The 14,905-nt window shown below is 36.8% G+C and overlaps 1 protein-coding gene across 1 annotated transcript in view; it reads right to left on the bottom strand.

Annotated features, from left to right (window-relative positions):
- The window catches only part of sdk2a (sidekick cell adhesion molecule 2a), a 405,582-nt gene that overhangs the window by 137,182 nt on the left and 253,495 nt on the right, over window positions 1–14,905 (bottom strand). Inside the window, exons 4-5 of the mRNA XM_062036709.1 lie at window positions 3,128–3,234; window positions 980–1,127 (exon numbers count right to left, since the gene is read on the bottom strand). Of these exons, the coding sequence (XP_061892693.1) occupies window positions 980–1,127; window positions 3,128–3,234 (255 nt within the window). The remainder of the gene's footprint in view (window positions 1–979; window positions 1,128–3,127; window positions 3,235–14,905) is intronic.

Here is a 14,905-nt window from a genome sequence, read left to right as displayed (position 1 = left end):
TTTTTTTTCCCCCAAATCATGTAACATTTTTGTTATTGTAATAGTTATAAAACTAACTTTTTTTTCCAGAATATTACATGTTTATTCTATTTATAACAACACATTTTACAGCTTTATGAATGAACTTGATTGTAGCTGAGATAGGCTCCAGCGCCCCCCGCGACTCCGAAGGGAATAAGCGGTAGAAAACGGATGGATGGATGAATGAACTATTTACTATATTCCAAAAAATGTTACCTTATTATTTATGTCAATTAATTCTGTTTTTGAAAAATGAAAACTTCATTTTCCAGTTTTCCTCAATTTTATCACAGAAAATAAAAATTTTTTTCAGAATATACATTTTTTTGCTAGTAAAATGTCATTATTTGTTGTTGTTTTTTTTTTTTTTTATAAAAAAACGTAAATGAAATGGTACCTTTAGAATTTCTTACTTGAAAAGTTACATATTATACTGTATGTAATATTTTTTGTTGTTATATCATTTTTTTCTTACAGTTTTTTCCCCTCAAAATAGAACACATTTTTTGGGGGGAAGTACTACTAAATTCCTGTATATAGTTTTTTTTTTTGTCTGATCTAATTCAATAGGCATATTTAATGTATGTTTTCTATACAATTTGTATGCAGTATTGCTTCTTTTTTTCTCAAAGAAACAACAACCTTTCTCTCCAGTTCATACCACACAGACCCACACAGACCCACGGCAAGTCATGGAGGAGAGCTGTCAGTCAAACATGGCATCACTTGTCCAATTCGGTCTAATTAGCTCCCCCGCTGCCTGCTGTGTGTCTAGCCTTCAATCATTGTGCTTGCAAAGTCAACAGGTGTGTGATATAATGACCTTCTTTATCATTTACTGAGAGGCCATACAGTGCAACAACACAATTCCTTCATTTTACGGCAGCCACCCGCATACATACGCACATACATACGCACATACGCACGGAGGAAGCTGAGGGGGCGCCACTGTGCTTACATGCGACTGCTGGAAGGAATCTTGCGTCCATCTCGGAACCAGGTGATCTGAGGCTTGGGGAAGCTGTGGATGCGCGGGGCGTGGACGAGAGCGCCGTCGCCTTGGGACACAGTTTGAGTCCTGTCGCTTTCTACGAAGCTGCTCATGTCTACGAGAAAGTAAAGCAAAGATGTGGCGTTACGTATGATCGTACTACTGTACTTACTGTACGCAGTCATTCACATCGATATTTCATCCGCCTTTGCTGTTGTTAAAGACATATATGCATTGCTATGATAGGTTGTGATGCTTTATCTTTCATACATTTGATATAAGTTTTTCTCAAGTATCCATAATCTGAGAATTGGTGTCCTTTAAAACATATTTTGCTTGTTTTTGCTGTTCATTTGTCAATTATTTGAAGACACGTTGGTTCCTTTTTTTTAATAGCTTTTGGCCAACTTTTATTTTCTGTTTTTTCTATTTTTGGCTCCTCTGTTTAATAATTTTGACCTAATTTTGTCTGTTAATTTTGTCTATGTTTATTTCTCCAGCCCTTTTTGGCTGTCCATTATCTATTTTATTATATATCATTTGTTATACATCCGTTTTGTATAGATTTTTATTTATTTACATCATTAATATTTATATTCTTATTTATGTTTAATTTCAGCTCATTTTAGGTAAATGTTTTTGTATTTAAATATTTTTTTGGGCGGGGGGCTATATTTTTTCAGCCCTTTTTGACTGTCCATTATCTATTTTATTATATATAATTTATTATACATCCGTTTTATATAGCTTTTTTAAATGTATATTATTAATATTTATTTATATTTTACTAATATATTTATATTGCTATTTATGTTTAATTTAAACTCATTTTAGGTGATGTTTTTTTGTTTTTTTTTCCCAGCCCTTTTTGACTGTCCATTATCTATTTTATTATGTGTCATTTATTATACATACGTTTTGTATAGATCTTTTTAATTTATATTATTAATTTGCATTTATATTTTATTAATATATTAATATTCTTATTGATGTTTAATTTCAGCTTATTTTAGGTGATTATTTTATTTATTTATTTATTTTTTTTTGGGCGGGGGGGTGGGGTGGGGTGGGTGGGCTATATTTTTTCAGCCTTTTTGACTGTCCATTATCTATTTTATTATAAATAATTTATTATACATCCGTTTTATATAGCTTTTTAAAATGTAAATTATTAATATTTATTTATATTTTATTAACATATTTATATTCCTATTCATGTTTAATTTAAACTCATTTTGGGTGAGTGTTTCTTTTTTTTTTTTTTTTTTTTTGGGGGGGGGGGCTTAATTTTTTTAGCCCTTTTTGATTGTCCATTATCTATTTTATTATATATAATTTATAATACATCCGTTTTATATAGATTTTTTAAATGTATATTATTAATATTTATATATATATATATTTTATTAATATATTTATATTCTTATGTATGTTTAATTTTAGCTCATTTTAAGTGATTGTTTTTTTATTTATTTTTATTTTTTGGGGGCGGGGGCTTTATTTTTTCAGCCCTTTTTGACTGACCATTATCTATTTTATTATACATCATTTATTATACATCTGTTATATATTTATATTTTTTCATTTATATTATTGATATTTAATTGTATTTTATTAACATAATTATATTCTTATTAATGTTAAATTTCAGCTCATTTTAGGTGATTGTTTTTTTTGGTTTTTTTTTAACATGTTTTGGCCACAGAATTGACATGAACAGTCAAAAACATCACATGTTTCCCCCCCAACCCCCAACAAGTAACAACATAAAAAAATAAAACAACAACAAAAATAAACACACATATAGGTATCAACCCCTGAATGGCCCCAGAGCCAAAAAAACATACACAAGGTTAATAAACAACCCACATTTAAATTGTGTTTCAAATGGGGTTCTTTGTTTTGTAATTTCTTGGACTACTTTTTATTGTTATTAAATAAAAATGGTTGTTTAATGTTTTTAAGCTAATTTTGTGTATTTTTTCTGTCGACAATATATTTGCAAAAAAAATGAGGAAATAACTACAAACAAACACTTTTATTAATTAATAACCAAATACGGCACTTTACTTACATGTATGAAATGAGTATTGAATCAAACTTGTGTCCACTTACAGGCGACCCTCACTTCAGTGCTGCACTGCATTATGGCGCCAACTCGGTTTCTCACGATGCATCGGTAGTGGCCGGCATTGGATCGGTCCAGCGAAGGGATCAGATACCTACACACACACACACGCACACACACACACACACACACACACACACATATATATAATGTATATATATAAACCAAAGTGCCATTCATCACCATCATCTAGATTGACAGCAACATTTGTCATGCGACCGCTTTTATGCTGCACATTCATTATGTTAAATACAGGAATGCAGATGTTTTCTGTGCAGGAACAGACCTTTAAGCAGAACTACTCTTAAAAGCGAGACATGAGCAGCAGAAGACTGTGCATTACAAGTAGATGGTGTTTTACATGTAAGGCATTGCAGTGATTCAATTGCAAATATACACTGCCATTAAGCGTAATTGTAAAAAATAAGTAACTGCTGTCCATTTATACATGTAAAAAAAACTAGAAATCAGTCACATTTAATTAATAGCGTAATGAAAAGGTGAATTTAGCATGCAAACTTCTTTTTTTAATTTTTTAATTAACCTCTGCAACCTAATAACGCTGCCTAACAACAAGTGGCAGGGTAATTTTGTCGGTTCCAGCATGAAACATTTACGGCAAGTAGGTAGGTAGGTAGGTAGGTCTTTAATGTAATTGCACAAGTACAACGGAACTTTGTTTTCAGGACAACCCCGTTTAAGATTAGACAAACAAACAAGTGTACAGGGTTACAAAACAGGAACGCTGATGGGTCGCCACAAGGCGCCCCGTTAAAGATGGGAAAAAGGTCAACGCTAGGGGAGGATGAGTAAAAAAATACAATCTAGACCCGGCCCCCGAGTGGGAAAAAACCTCCATTGCAAAAACATTTACATATTACAACATACAACTCAGACTTGCAACAGAAGGGAGGGAGTGCGGGGCTACGGTGGCGGGCTGAAGTTCTTCAGGCGCTGCCCAGCCGTCCATCACCCCTAAGGGATTCGCGTCGAGGGCGTTGGATGCGGGGTGGGGTATGTGTGTGTGGCGTATATTTTTTGTGGATGCATGTGTGTGTGTAAGCCTGCCGCGTGTCTCTGTTCCGCGACCTTGATGTTCTTGCAGCCGCCAGTCAATCCAAAGTCAACAACAAGTGTGTGTCCATGAGAGACAAAAAGGCCAAACTTGACAATCATGCTTACATACTATACATTACCCTTGGTAATATATTCATTTATGTTATTATGTGTTGTCTACCTTGTACTTTTTCTTTTATGTCATTGCCTGAAATAAATGAATAATTGAAAATGAATGAAATGAAGGGAGTTTGTTGTGTCATCGAAGCCAGGGAAACATTCCAAGTTAGAATGTTTTGTATGCGAGTGAAAATAAAATGTTTTTCTTTTCAGTCTAAATTGTCTATGACTGGTCCTCAAATTCATCCTGCAGGGCAGACAGTGATCCGAATCCCAAAGTGTCCACAATTCTGCCCGCATCCTCCAATCATTTGTGGCAAAATAGTTAACTGCTGTCCATTAAAATACATGTAAAAAAACTAGAAAACACTCAAATGTAATTAATAGCATAATGAAAAGGTGAATTTAGCATGCATACTATTTTTTATTTTTTTTAATTAACCACTGCAACCTCTCAACGCTGCCTAGCAACAAGTGGCAGGGTAATTTTGTTGATCGGTTCCAGCATGAAACATTTACGGCAAGTAACATTTTAACATATTATATATATATATATAAATATATATTATATAAAAAATTTAAATATAATATAATATAATAATATAATATATAAGTATATTATATAATATATATTATATATATTATATATATATATATATATATATATATATATATATATATATATATATATATATATATATATATATATATATATATATATAAGTATATTATATAATATATATTATATATATATATATATATATATATATATATATATATATATATATATATATATATATATATATATATATATATATATATATATATATATATAATATATAAATACATATATATATATATATATATATATATATATATATATATATATATATATATATATATATAAATATATATTATATAAACAATTAAAAAATTTAAATATAATATAATATAATAATATAATATATAAGTATATTATATATATATATATATAAGTATATTTTATATATATATATATATATATATATATATATATATATATATATATATATATACATACATATATATATATATATATATATATATATATATATATATATATATATATATATATATATATATATATACATATATATATATATATATATATATATATATATATATATATATATATATATATATATATATATATATATATATATATATATAAATACATAATATGATAATATAATATATCAGTATATTATATACTGTATATATAATATGTAAATATTACATATACTGTATGTTATATTTTATATTGATACTATGGTACATTTGTAGTCTATGCAATACCTGCATTATCATTTCCATCCGTACCCATTCTATGCTTTGTAACTGAACTACTGTGTGGAACAATTTCCCTTGTGGATCAATAAAGTTTGTCTAAGTCTAAGTCTAAGTCTAAAAGAAAGTTAAAACAACAAAACGATCGACTTTACTAACATGTTATTTCCATTCGTTGTGGCTTGTGCAGCCCTTTGAGACACTCGTGATTTATGGCTATATAAATAATCATTGATTGATTGATTGATTCATTCATATTTAGTGCATACTGTATAAAAACATGAGTGTATGCATTCATGTTATGCGATATATGTCCATCATGTCCCACTGATAACCTCACACAACCAGTTCCACTTTCTAATTGCTTTGCAACGACCACTTGTGGACTTTCGCCCCCACCACCCTCACACCCACCCCGCTTTCCCCCCGCGGTGCAATTGCGTGTGATGGTGGTGGGGGTCTGATTAAATGGATTCCAGTTGGCCTCTCAGATCAGGGCAGGGGAAGAATAACAAGGAGAGAGGGGCTGGCCGGCGAGAGAGTCCAGCCAAGTGCTGAGAACCAGAAAAAGGAGCGAAAAAAGAAAAGGCAGACGATGGAGAGAGGCGAGGTGTGCGGGATACCAAGGTGTGCATGAGGTTTGTGACAGCAATCAGATGATGCCACCTGAGGGAGGCTCAAACATGTCGTCTTCAGGACAGACTGCAGATAGCATCCAACGTGCAAACACATTGTTCGCACAGCTGGAGGACATTCTTTTCGGAGTAATTACCCATTCTCTTGTGGTAATTACACATGGGTTAGTTAGTTAGTTGCTAGTTTTAGACTGAGTCAATTAGAGTGAGGGAAAAACATGTTATTTTGGTCATTATGTCATCATACAAGTGTATACTGACTCATCAATAACAGATCTGGAAAGCTGTTATAAGTACTTTTCATTTAATATGTAACTTAGTGCAGAATTTTGACCCAAAATGTACAAAACCCAAAACCAGTAAAGTTGGCACGTTGTGTAATTTGTAAATACAAACGGAAATTGCAAATCTTTTTCAACTTATATTCAATTGAATAGACTGCAAAGATATTTAATGTTCCAACTGAGAAACTTAATTTTTTTTTTTGCAAGTAATCATTAACTTGCAAATTAATGGCAGCAACACATTGCAAAAAAGTTGACACAAGGGCATTTTTACCACTGTGTTACATGGCCTTTCCTTTTAACAACACTCAGTAAACGTTTGGGAACTGAGGAAACCAATTTTTGAAGCTTTTCAGGTGGAATTCTTTCCCATTCTTGCTTGATGTACAGCTTAAGTTGTTCAACAGTCCGGGGTCTCCATTATCGTATTTTACGCTTCATAATGCGCCACACATATTCAACTGGAGACAGGTCTGGACTACAGGCAGGCCAGTTTTGTACCCGCACTTTTTTACTATGAAGTCCCGCTGTTGTAACACGTGGCTTGGCATTTTCTTGCTGAAATAAGCAGGGGCGTCCATTATAACGTTGCTTGGATGGCAACATATGTCACTCCAAAACTTGTATGTACCTTTCAGCCTTAATGGTGCCTTCACAGATGTGTAAGTTACCCATGCCATGGCCACTAATACACCCCCATACCATCACAGATGCTGGCTTTTCAACTTTGCGCCTATAACAATCCGGATGTTTCTTTTCCTCCTCGGTCCGGAGGACACGACGTCCACAGTTTCCAAAAACAATTTGAAATGTGGACTCGTCAGACCACAGAACACTTTTCCACTTTGCATCAGTCCATCTTAGATGAGCTCGGGCCCAGCGAAGCCGGCGGTGTTTCCGGGTGTTGTTGATAAATGGCTTTCGCTTTGCATAGTAGAGTTTCAACTTGCACTTACAGATGTAGCGACAAACTGTAGTTCCAGACAGTGGTTTTCTGAAATGTGCCTGAGCCCATGTGGTGATATCCTTTACACACTGATGTCGCTTTTTGATGCAGTACCGTCTGAGGGATCCAAGGTCACGGGCTTAGGGATTTCTCCAGATTCTTTGAACCTTTTGATGATATTACGGACCGTAGATGGTGAAATCCATAAATCCCTTGCAATAGCTCGTTGAGAAATGTTGTTCTTAAACTGTTCGACAATTTCCTCACGCATTTGTTGACAAAGTGGTGACCCTCGCCCCATCCTTGTTTGTGAATGACTGAGCATTTCACGGAAGCTGCTTTTATACCCAATCATGGCACCCACCTGTTCCCAATTAGCCTGTTCACCTGTGGGATGTTCCAAATAAATGTTTGATGAGCATTCCTCAACTTTCTCAGTCTTTTTTGCCACTCGTGCCAGCTTTTTTAAAACATGTTGCAGGCATCAAATTCCAAATGAGCTAATATTTGCAAAAAATAACAAATTTTTCCAGTTTGAATGTTAAATATCTTGTCTTTGCAGTCTATTCAATTGAATATAGGTTGAAAAGTATTTGCAAATCATTGTATTTTGTTTTTATTTACGATTTACACAACGTGCCAACTTCACTGGTTTTGGGTTTTGTATTCAACTAATTAATTTTGAATATGAATTGGTTTGGTTTGTTGCAAAAAGCATCTATTTTTGATGATTATACAATCATCTGTCCAAGGGAAAATGACAAATCAATTACAGAGCTGGAAAGCTCTTATCAATACTGTTAAATTTGATATTTGACTCAGTGTGGTTTGTGGCAAACAGTTTTTGACCCAGCATCTATTTTTGGTGATTATACAATCAACAATATGAGACTATTGTACCGAACTAACAAAAGGCAACCTGAAAAGCTCTCATCTACACCATAATTTGATACAAGACTCAGCGTGGTCTGTCGCAAACACATTTTTGACACAGCATGTCGTTTTGATGATGTGAAGCATAGTGATAGTGAGACATGTTCAAGGGGAAAAAGACGTGTTTTGGTCATTATGTCATTATATGAGCTTGAACTGAAAAAATAGTAACTGGAAAGCACTAAATGACACATTTTATTTGATTTGTGACTCAGCATGTATTTTTGATATATTATTATTATACAATCATTACGAGGCGAGTGAGACATGTTCACAGAAAAACACATGTTTTTGGTCATTATTAGAGGTGGGAATGTTTGGTCACCTCATGATTTGATTACGATTACGATTCAGGAGCTAGGATTCGATAAAACAATCGATTATTCATGCATCTTTAATTTATGTATATTGATGCAATTTTACATGACTTTTTGTTTCACTAAATAAGCATTTATCACTTGCAATAAAAAACAAACACAAAAAAAAACAGTGCATTTGTAATAACAAAAAAGTTAAATTAATTCCCACATTTACAAAACCCAAAACCAGTGAAGTTGGCACATTGTGTAAATTGTAAAAAAAACAAAACAGAATAGACTGCAAAGACAAGATATTTAACGTTCGAATCGGAAAAACATTTAATTTTTTGCAAATATTAGCTCGTTTGGAATTTGATGCCTGCAACATGTTTCAAAAAAGCTGGCACAAGTGGCAAAAACGACTGAGAAAGTTGAGGAATGCTCATCAAACACTTATTTGGAACATCCCACAGGTGAACAGGCTAATTGGGAACAGGTGGGTGCCATGATTGGGTATAAAAGCAGCTTCCATGAAATGCTTAGTCATTCACAAACAAGGATGGGGCGAGGGTCACCACTTACACATCTGTGAAGGCACCATTGATGCTGAAAGGTACATACAGGTTTTGGAGCAACACATGTTGCCATCCAAGCAACGTTATCATGGACGCCCCTGCTTATTTCAGCACGACAATGCCAAGCCACGTGTTACAACAGCGTGGCTTCATAGTAAAAGAGTGCGAGTACTAGACTGGCCTGCCTGTAGTCCAGACCTGTCTCCCATTGAAAATGTGTGGCGCAATATGAAGCGTAAAATACGAGAATGGAGACTGTTGAACAACTTAAGCTGTACATCAAGCAAGAATGGGGAAGAATTCCACCTGAAAAGCTTCAAAAATTGGTCTCCTCAGTTCCCAAACGTTTACTAAGTGTTGTTAAAAGGAAAGGCCATTGTGTAGGGGGGCGTGGCCTGCGGGCCTGCGGGCCTGCAGTGGAACGGGGTGTGCCAGGACCGGCCTCGAAGTCAGCGACAGGTGCGTAGATGGCCCAGGCGGCCCTTGTCATCTAATCACCTGTCGCTCTATATAAGGAGAGACGGGGTGGGAGCTGGGGGAGAGCGAGAGCAAGACGGACAGCCACAAAAAGACTTCATTGGAAAAATAAAACTGTTTTGTGAACCTGAACCGGGCTCTCATGTCGTCGTTTGGTGGTCCAAAGAACCCCCTGGAGGGCAACCTCCACAGCCATGTAACACAGTGGTAAAAATGCCTCTGTGCCAACTTTTTTGCAATGTGTTGCTTCCATTGAATTCTAAGTTAATGATTGTTTGCACAAAAAAAAAAAAAAAAAGTTTCTCACTTCGAACATTAAATATTTTGTCTTTGCAGTCCATTTAATTGAATATAAGTTGAAAAGGATTTGCAAATCATTGTATTGGGCGCCGAAAAGGGGGGGTAAAGGAGATGGATTCTAGGGGCTCATGATGGAGGGGGGCCCAGAGAGGCCCCAAATGATGATGACATTATAATACAGGGGGCCCTGTAAAGATTCTTTTCATGGGGCCCAAAATCCCTAGCGGCGCCCCTGAGCTGGGGTGCCTGTTTTGACAATTTAATACACACACACACACACACACACACACACTGCATCTTGCCTTTTGCTTGTGTTATGGGAAGCTAACCAGAAAATTACTGAGGAAAAACAAAAAGTGTCCGCAGGAAGTCAGTGGCCAGTGAAACGGCATCTTAGTGCTGACGGAGCAAAGCCATCAGCACGCCCACACGCTGGCACAATCTGATGAAAAAGAAGCTTTGTGTGATTTTTGTTGCTGCCGCAACAACAAACAGCCCGAGCTGTAAATGGGAGAGTTATCTGCTCACAGCCATCTCATGCATGTTGAATGCGACGGCAGATACAAATCTGAATACATTTGACAACCCCCCTGATGCAAGATGTGCCGTCTCTGGGGTGAAATTTAGACACAACTGGAATAAATTCAAGACAGATGGAATGTGAGCGATTAGTTAGAAATAAATGCGGGTGCAGGAAGTGATTTTTTTTACGCAAATAAGTGTTTTTTAATACTTAAAGGCCTACTGAAATGATTTTTTTAAAGTTAAACGGGAATAGCAGATCCATTCTATGTGTCATACTTGATCATTTTGTGATATTGCCATATTTTTGCTGAAAGGATTTAGTAGAGAAAATCGACGATAAAGTTCGCAACTTTTGCTCGCTGATAAAAAAAAGCCTTGCCTGTACCGGAAGTAGCGTGACGTCACAGGAGCTAGTATTCCTCACAATTCCCCATTGTTTACAATGGAGTGAGAGAGATTCGGACCGAGAAAATGATGATTACCCCATTAATTTGAGCGAGGATGAAAGATTCGTAGATGAGGAACGTTACAGTGAAGGACTTGAGAGGCAGTGATGGACGTATCTTTTTTCGCTCTGACCGTAACTTAGGTACAAGCTGGCTCATTGGATTCCACACTCTCCTTTTTTTATTGTGGATCACGGATTTGTATTTTAAACCACCTCGGATACTATATCCTCTTGAAAATGAGAGTCGAGAACGCAAAATGGACATTCAGTGCCTTTTATCTCCACGACAATACATCGGCGAAATGCTTTAGCTACGAGCTAACGGGTTAGCATCGTGCTTTAACTGCATATAGAAACAAAAAAATAAAGGATAGAAGGAAGGATAGATAGAAAATCAACAATACTATTAAACCGTGGACATGTAAATACACTGTTAATGCTTTCCAGGCTGGCGAAGGTTAACAATGCTGTGCTAACGACGCCATTGAAGCTAACTTAGCAACTTAGCAACGGGACCTCACAGAGCTATGCTAAAAACATTAGCTCTCCACCTACGCCAGCCAGCCCTCATCTACTCATCAACACCCGTGCTCACCTGCGTTTCAGCGATCGGCAGAAGGACGAAGGACTTCACCCGATGCGTTTGGCGGCCCGGAGACGTAGGAAGTCAAGGTGAGGTTGGCGGCTAGCGCGGCTAGCGCGGCTAGCGCGGCTAGCGCGGCTAGCACGGCTAGCGCGGCTAGCGCGGCTAGCGCTCCAACAAAGTCCTCCTGGTTGTGTTGCTGTAGTCCGCTGCTAATACACCGATCCCACCTACAACTGTCTTCTTTGCAGCCTTCATTGTTCATTAAACAAATTGCAAAAGATGTCCAAAATACTGTGGAATTATGAAATGAAAACAGAGCTTTTTGTATAGGATTCTACGGGTACCATAACTTCCGTTACTCTGACTTCGTCACGCGCATACGTCATCATACCGCGACGTTTCAGCCGGATATTTCCCGGGAAGTTTTAAAAGTCACTTTATAAGTTAACCCGACCGTATGTGTTGCAATGTTAAGATTTCATCATTGATATATAAACTATCAGACTGCGTGGTCGGTAGTAGTAGGTTTCAGTAGGCCTTTAAAGATCTCATATTATAATATTTTTCTCTTAGAGGTCACACAACAATTGTGTGTGAATGCTCCAGTGCTGAAGTTGAACTGAAATCCTGGAATTTTTTTTTTTTTTACAATTGTTGAAGTAGAACACACAACTCCTGAACAAGCTGAACATTTTGAAGTTGGAACAGTTTGAATCAGATGAAAAATGTAGGAAATGTGGAACTTTGAAGAATGTCCCATTCATTTCAATGGTAATATACAAAAAATTGGGGAATTTCGGGAAAACCGGGTATTTTTTGGAAAATGGTAAAAATTTGAATGGTCTGAATGGGTTGAATTTTTCAAATCGGTCGAGAAATGTTTAAGTAGTAACATGTTGAATTGAGAAAAGGTATTACGGAATTTCGGGAAAACCGAAATCCCCCCCCTCTAGGGGAGACCCCTCTAGGGGACGTCGAGTGGGTCTAGCATAATATTGCGAAAATCCAGTCCGTAGTGGATCTAACATAATAGTGAGAGTCCAGATACCGGTATCAATAGTAAATGAACAAGTAGATTAATAATTCATTTTCTACCACTAGTGGTTAGAGTGTCCGCCCTGAGATCGGTAGGTTGTGAGTTCAAACCCCGGCCGAGTCATACCAAAGACTATAAAAATGGGACCCATTACCTCCCTGCTTGGCACTCAGCATCAAGGGTTGGAATTGGGGGTTAAATCACCATCATGATTCCCGGGTGCGGCCACCGCTGCTGCCCACTGCTCCCCTCACCTCCCAGGGGGGTGATCAAGGGTGATGGGTCAAATGCAGAGAGTAATTTCGCCACACCTAGTGTGTGTGTGTGACAATTTAACTTTAACTTAACTTGTCCTTAATAATTTTGACAAAATAATAGAATGGAAAATGACACAATATGTTACTGCATATGTCAGCAGACTAAATTAGAAGTCTTTGTTTGTTTACTTACTAATAAAAGACAAGTTGTCTTGTATGCTCACTATTTTATTTAAGGACAATTTGCAATAAGAAACATATGTTTAATGTACCCTAAGATTTTTTGTTAAAATAAAGTCAATAATGACATTTTTTGTAGTCCCTTTTATTTAGAAAAGTACCGAAAAGTACCAAAATAATTTTGGTACCGGTACCGGTACCAAAATATTGGTATCGGGACAACACTAATACACACCGAGCACCCACTGGCAGAAATGTAGATCGGCGCCTATGAGTGAGACGATGGATTTTTCTCATGTTTGGTGCTCATAAACAGGCTCTCGAGACACACATTATGTTAGAACTAGAGATGTCCGATAATGGCTTTTTTGCCGATACCCGATATTCCGATATTGTCCAACTCTTAATTAATGATCCCGATATCAACCAATACCGATATATACAGTCGTGGAATCAACACATTATTATGCCTAATTTTGTTGTGATGCCCCCGCTGGATGCATTAAAGGCCTACTGAAATCAATTTTTTTTTATTTAAACGGGAATAGCAGATCCATTCTATGTGTCATACTTGATCATTTCGCGATATTGCCATATTTTTGCTGAAAGGATTTAGTAGAGGACATCGACGATAAAGTTGCAACTTTTGGTCGCTGATAAAAAAAGCCTTGCCTGTACCGGAAGTAGCGTGACGTCACAGGTTGAAAGGCTTCTCACATTTCCCCATTGTTTTCAATGCAGCGAGAGCGATTCGAACCGAGAAAGCGACGATTACCCCATTAATTTGAGCCAGGATGAAAGATTTGTGGATGAGGAACGTTAGAGTGAAGGACTAGAGTGCAGTGCAGGACATATCTTTTTTCGCTCTGATCGTAACTTAGGTACAAGCTGGCTCATTGGATTCCACACTCTCTCCTTTTTCTATTGTGGATCACGGATTTGTATTTCAAACCACCTCGGATACTATATCCTCTTGAAAATGAGAGTCGAGAACGCGAAATGGACATTCACAGTGACTTTTATCTCCGCTACAATACATCGGCGAAGCACTTTAGCTACGGAGCTAACGTGATAGCATCGTGCTTAACTGCATATAGAAACAAAAGAAATAAACCCCTGACTGGAAGGATATACAGAAAATCAACAATACTATTAAACCCTGGGCATGTAAGTACACGGTTAATGCTTTCCAGCCTGGCGAAGCTTAACAATGCTGTTGCTAACGACGCCATTGAAGCTAACTTAGCAACCGGACCTCGACAGAGCTATGCTAAAAACATTAGCTCTCCACCTACGCCAGCCAGCCCTCATCTGCTCATCAACACCCGTGCTCACCTGCGTTCCAGCGATCGACGGAAGGACGAAGGACTTCACCCGATCATCCGTGCGGTCGGCGGCTAGCGGCGGCTAGCACATCTGCTATCCAAGTCAAAGTCCTCCTGGTTGTGTTGCTACAACCAGCCGCTAATACACCCATCCCACCTACAACTTTCTTCTTTGCAGTCTCCATTGTTCATTAAACAAATTGCAAAAGACTCACCAACACAGATGTCCAGAATACTGTGTAATTTTGAGATGAAAACAGAGTTTTTTGTATTGGATTCAATGGGTTCCGAATACTTCCGTTTAACTATTGACGTCACGCGCATACGTCATCATACATAGACGTTTTTCAACCGGATGTTTAGCGGGAAATTTAAAATGGCACTTTATAAGTTAACCCGGCCGTATTGGCATGTGTTGCAGTGTTAAGATTTCATCATTGATATATAAACTATCAGA

Source organism: Entelurus aequoreus, linkage group LG25 (genome assembly GCF_033978785.1).
Source record: "Entelurus aequoreus isolate RoL-2023_Sb linkage group LG25, RoL_Eaeq_v1.1, whole genome shotgun sequence".
Lineage (NCBI taxonomy): Eukaryota > Metazoa > Chordata > Actinopteri > Syngnathiformes > Syngnathidae > Entelurus > Entelurus aequoreus.
The sequence above is the reverse complement of the archived record's forward strand: the minus strand, read 5'-3'. Positions and strand labels throughout refer to the sequence as shown.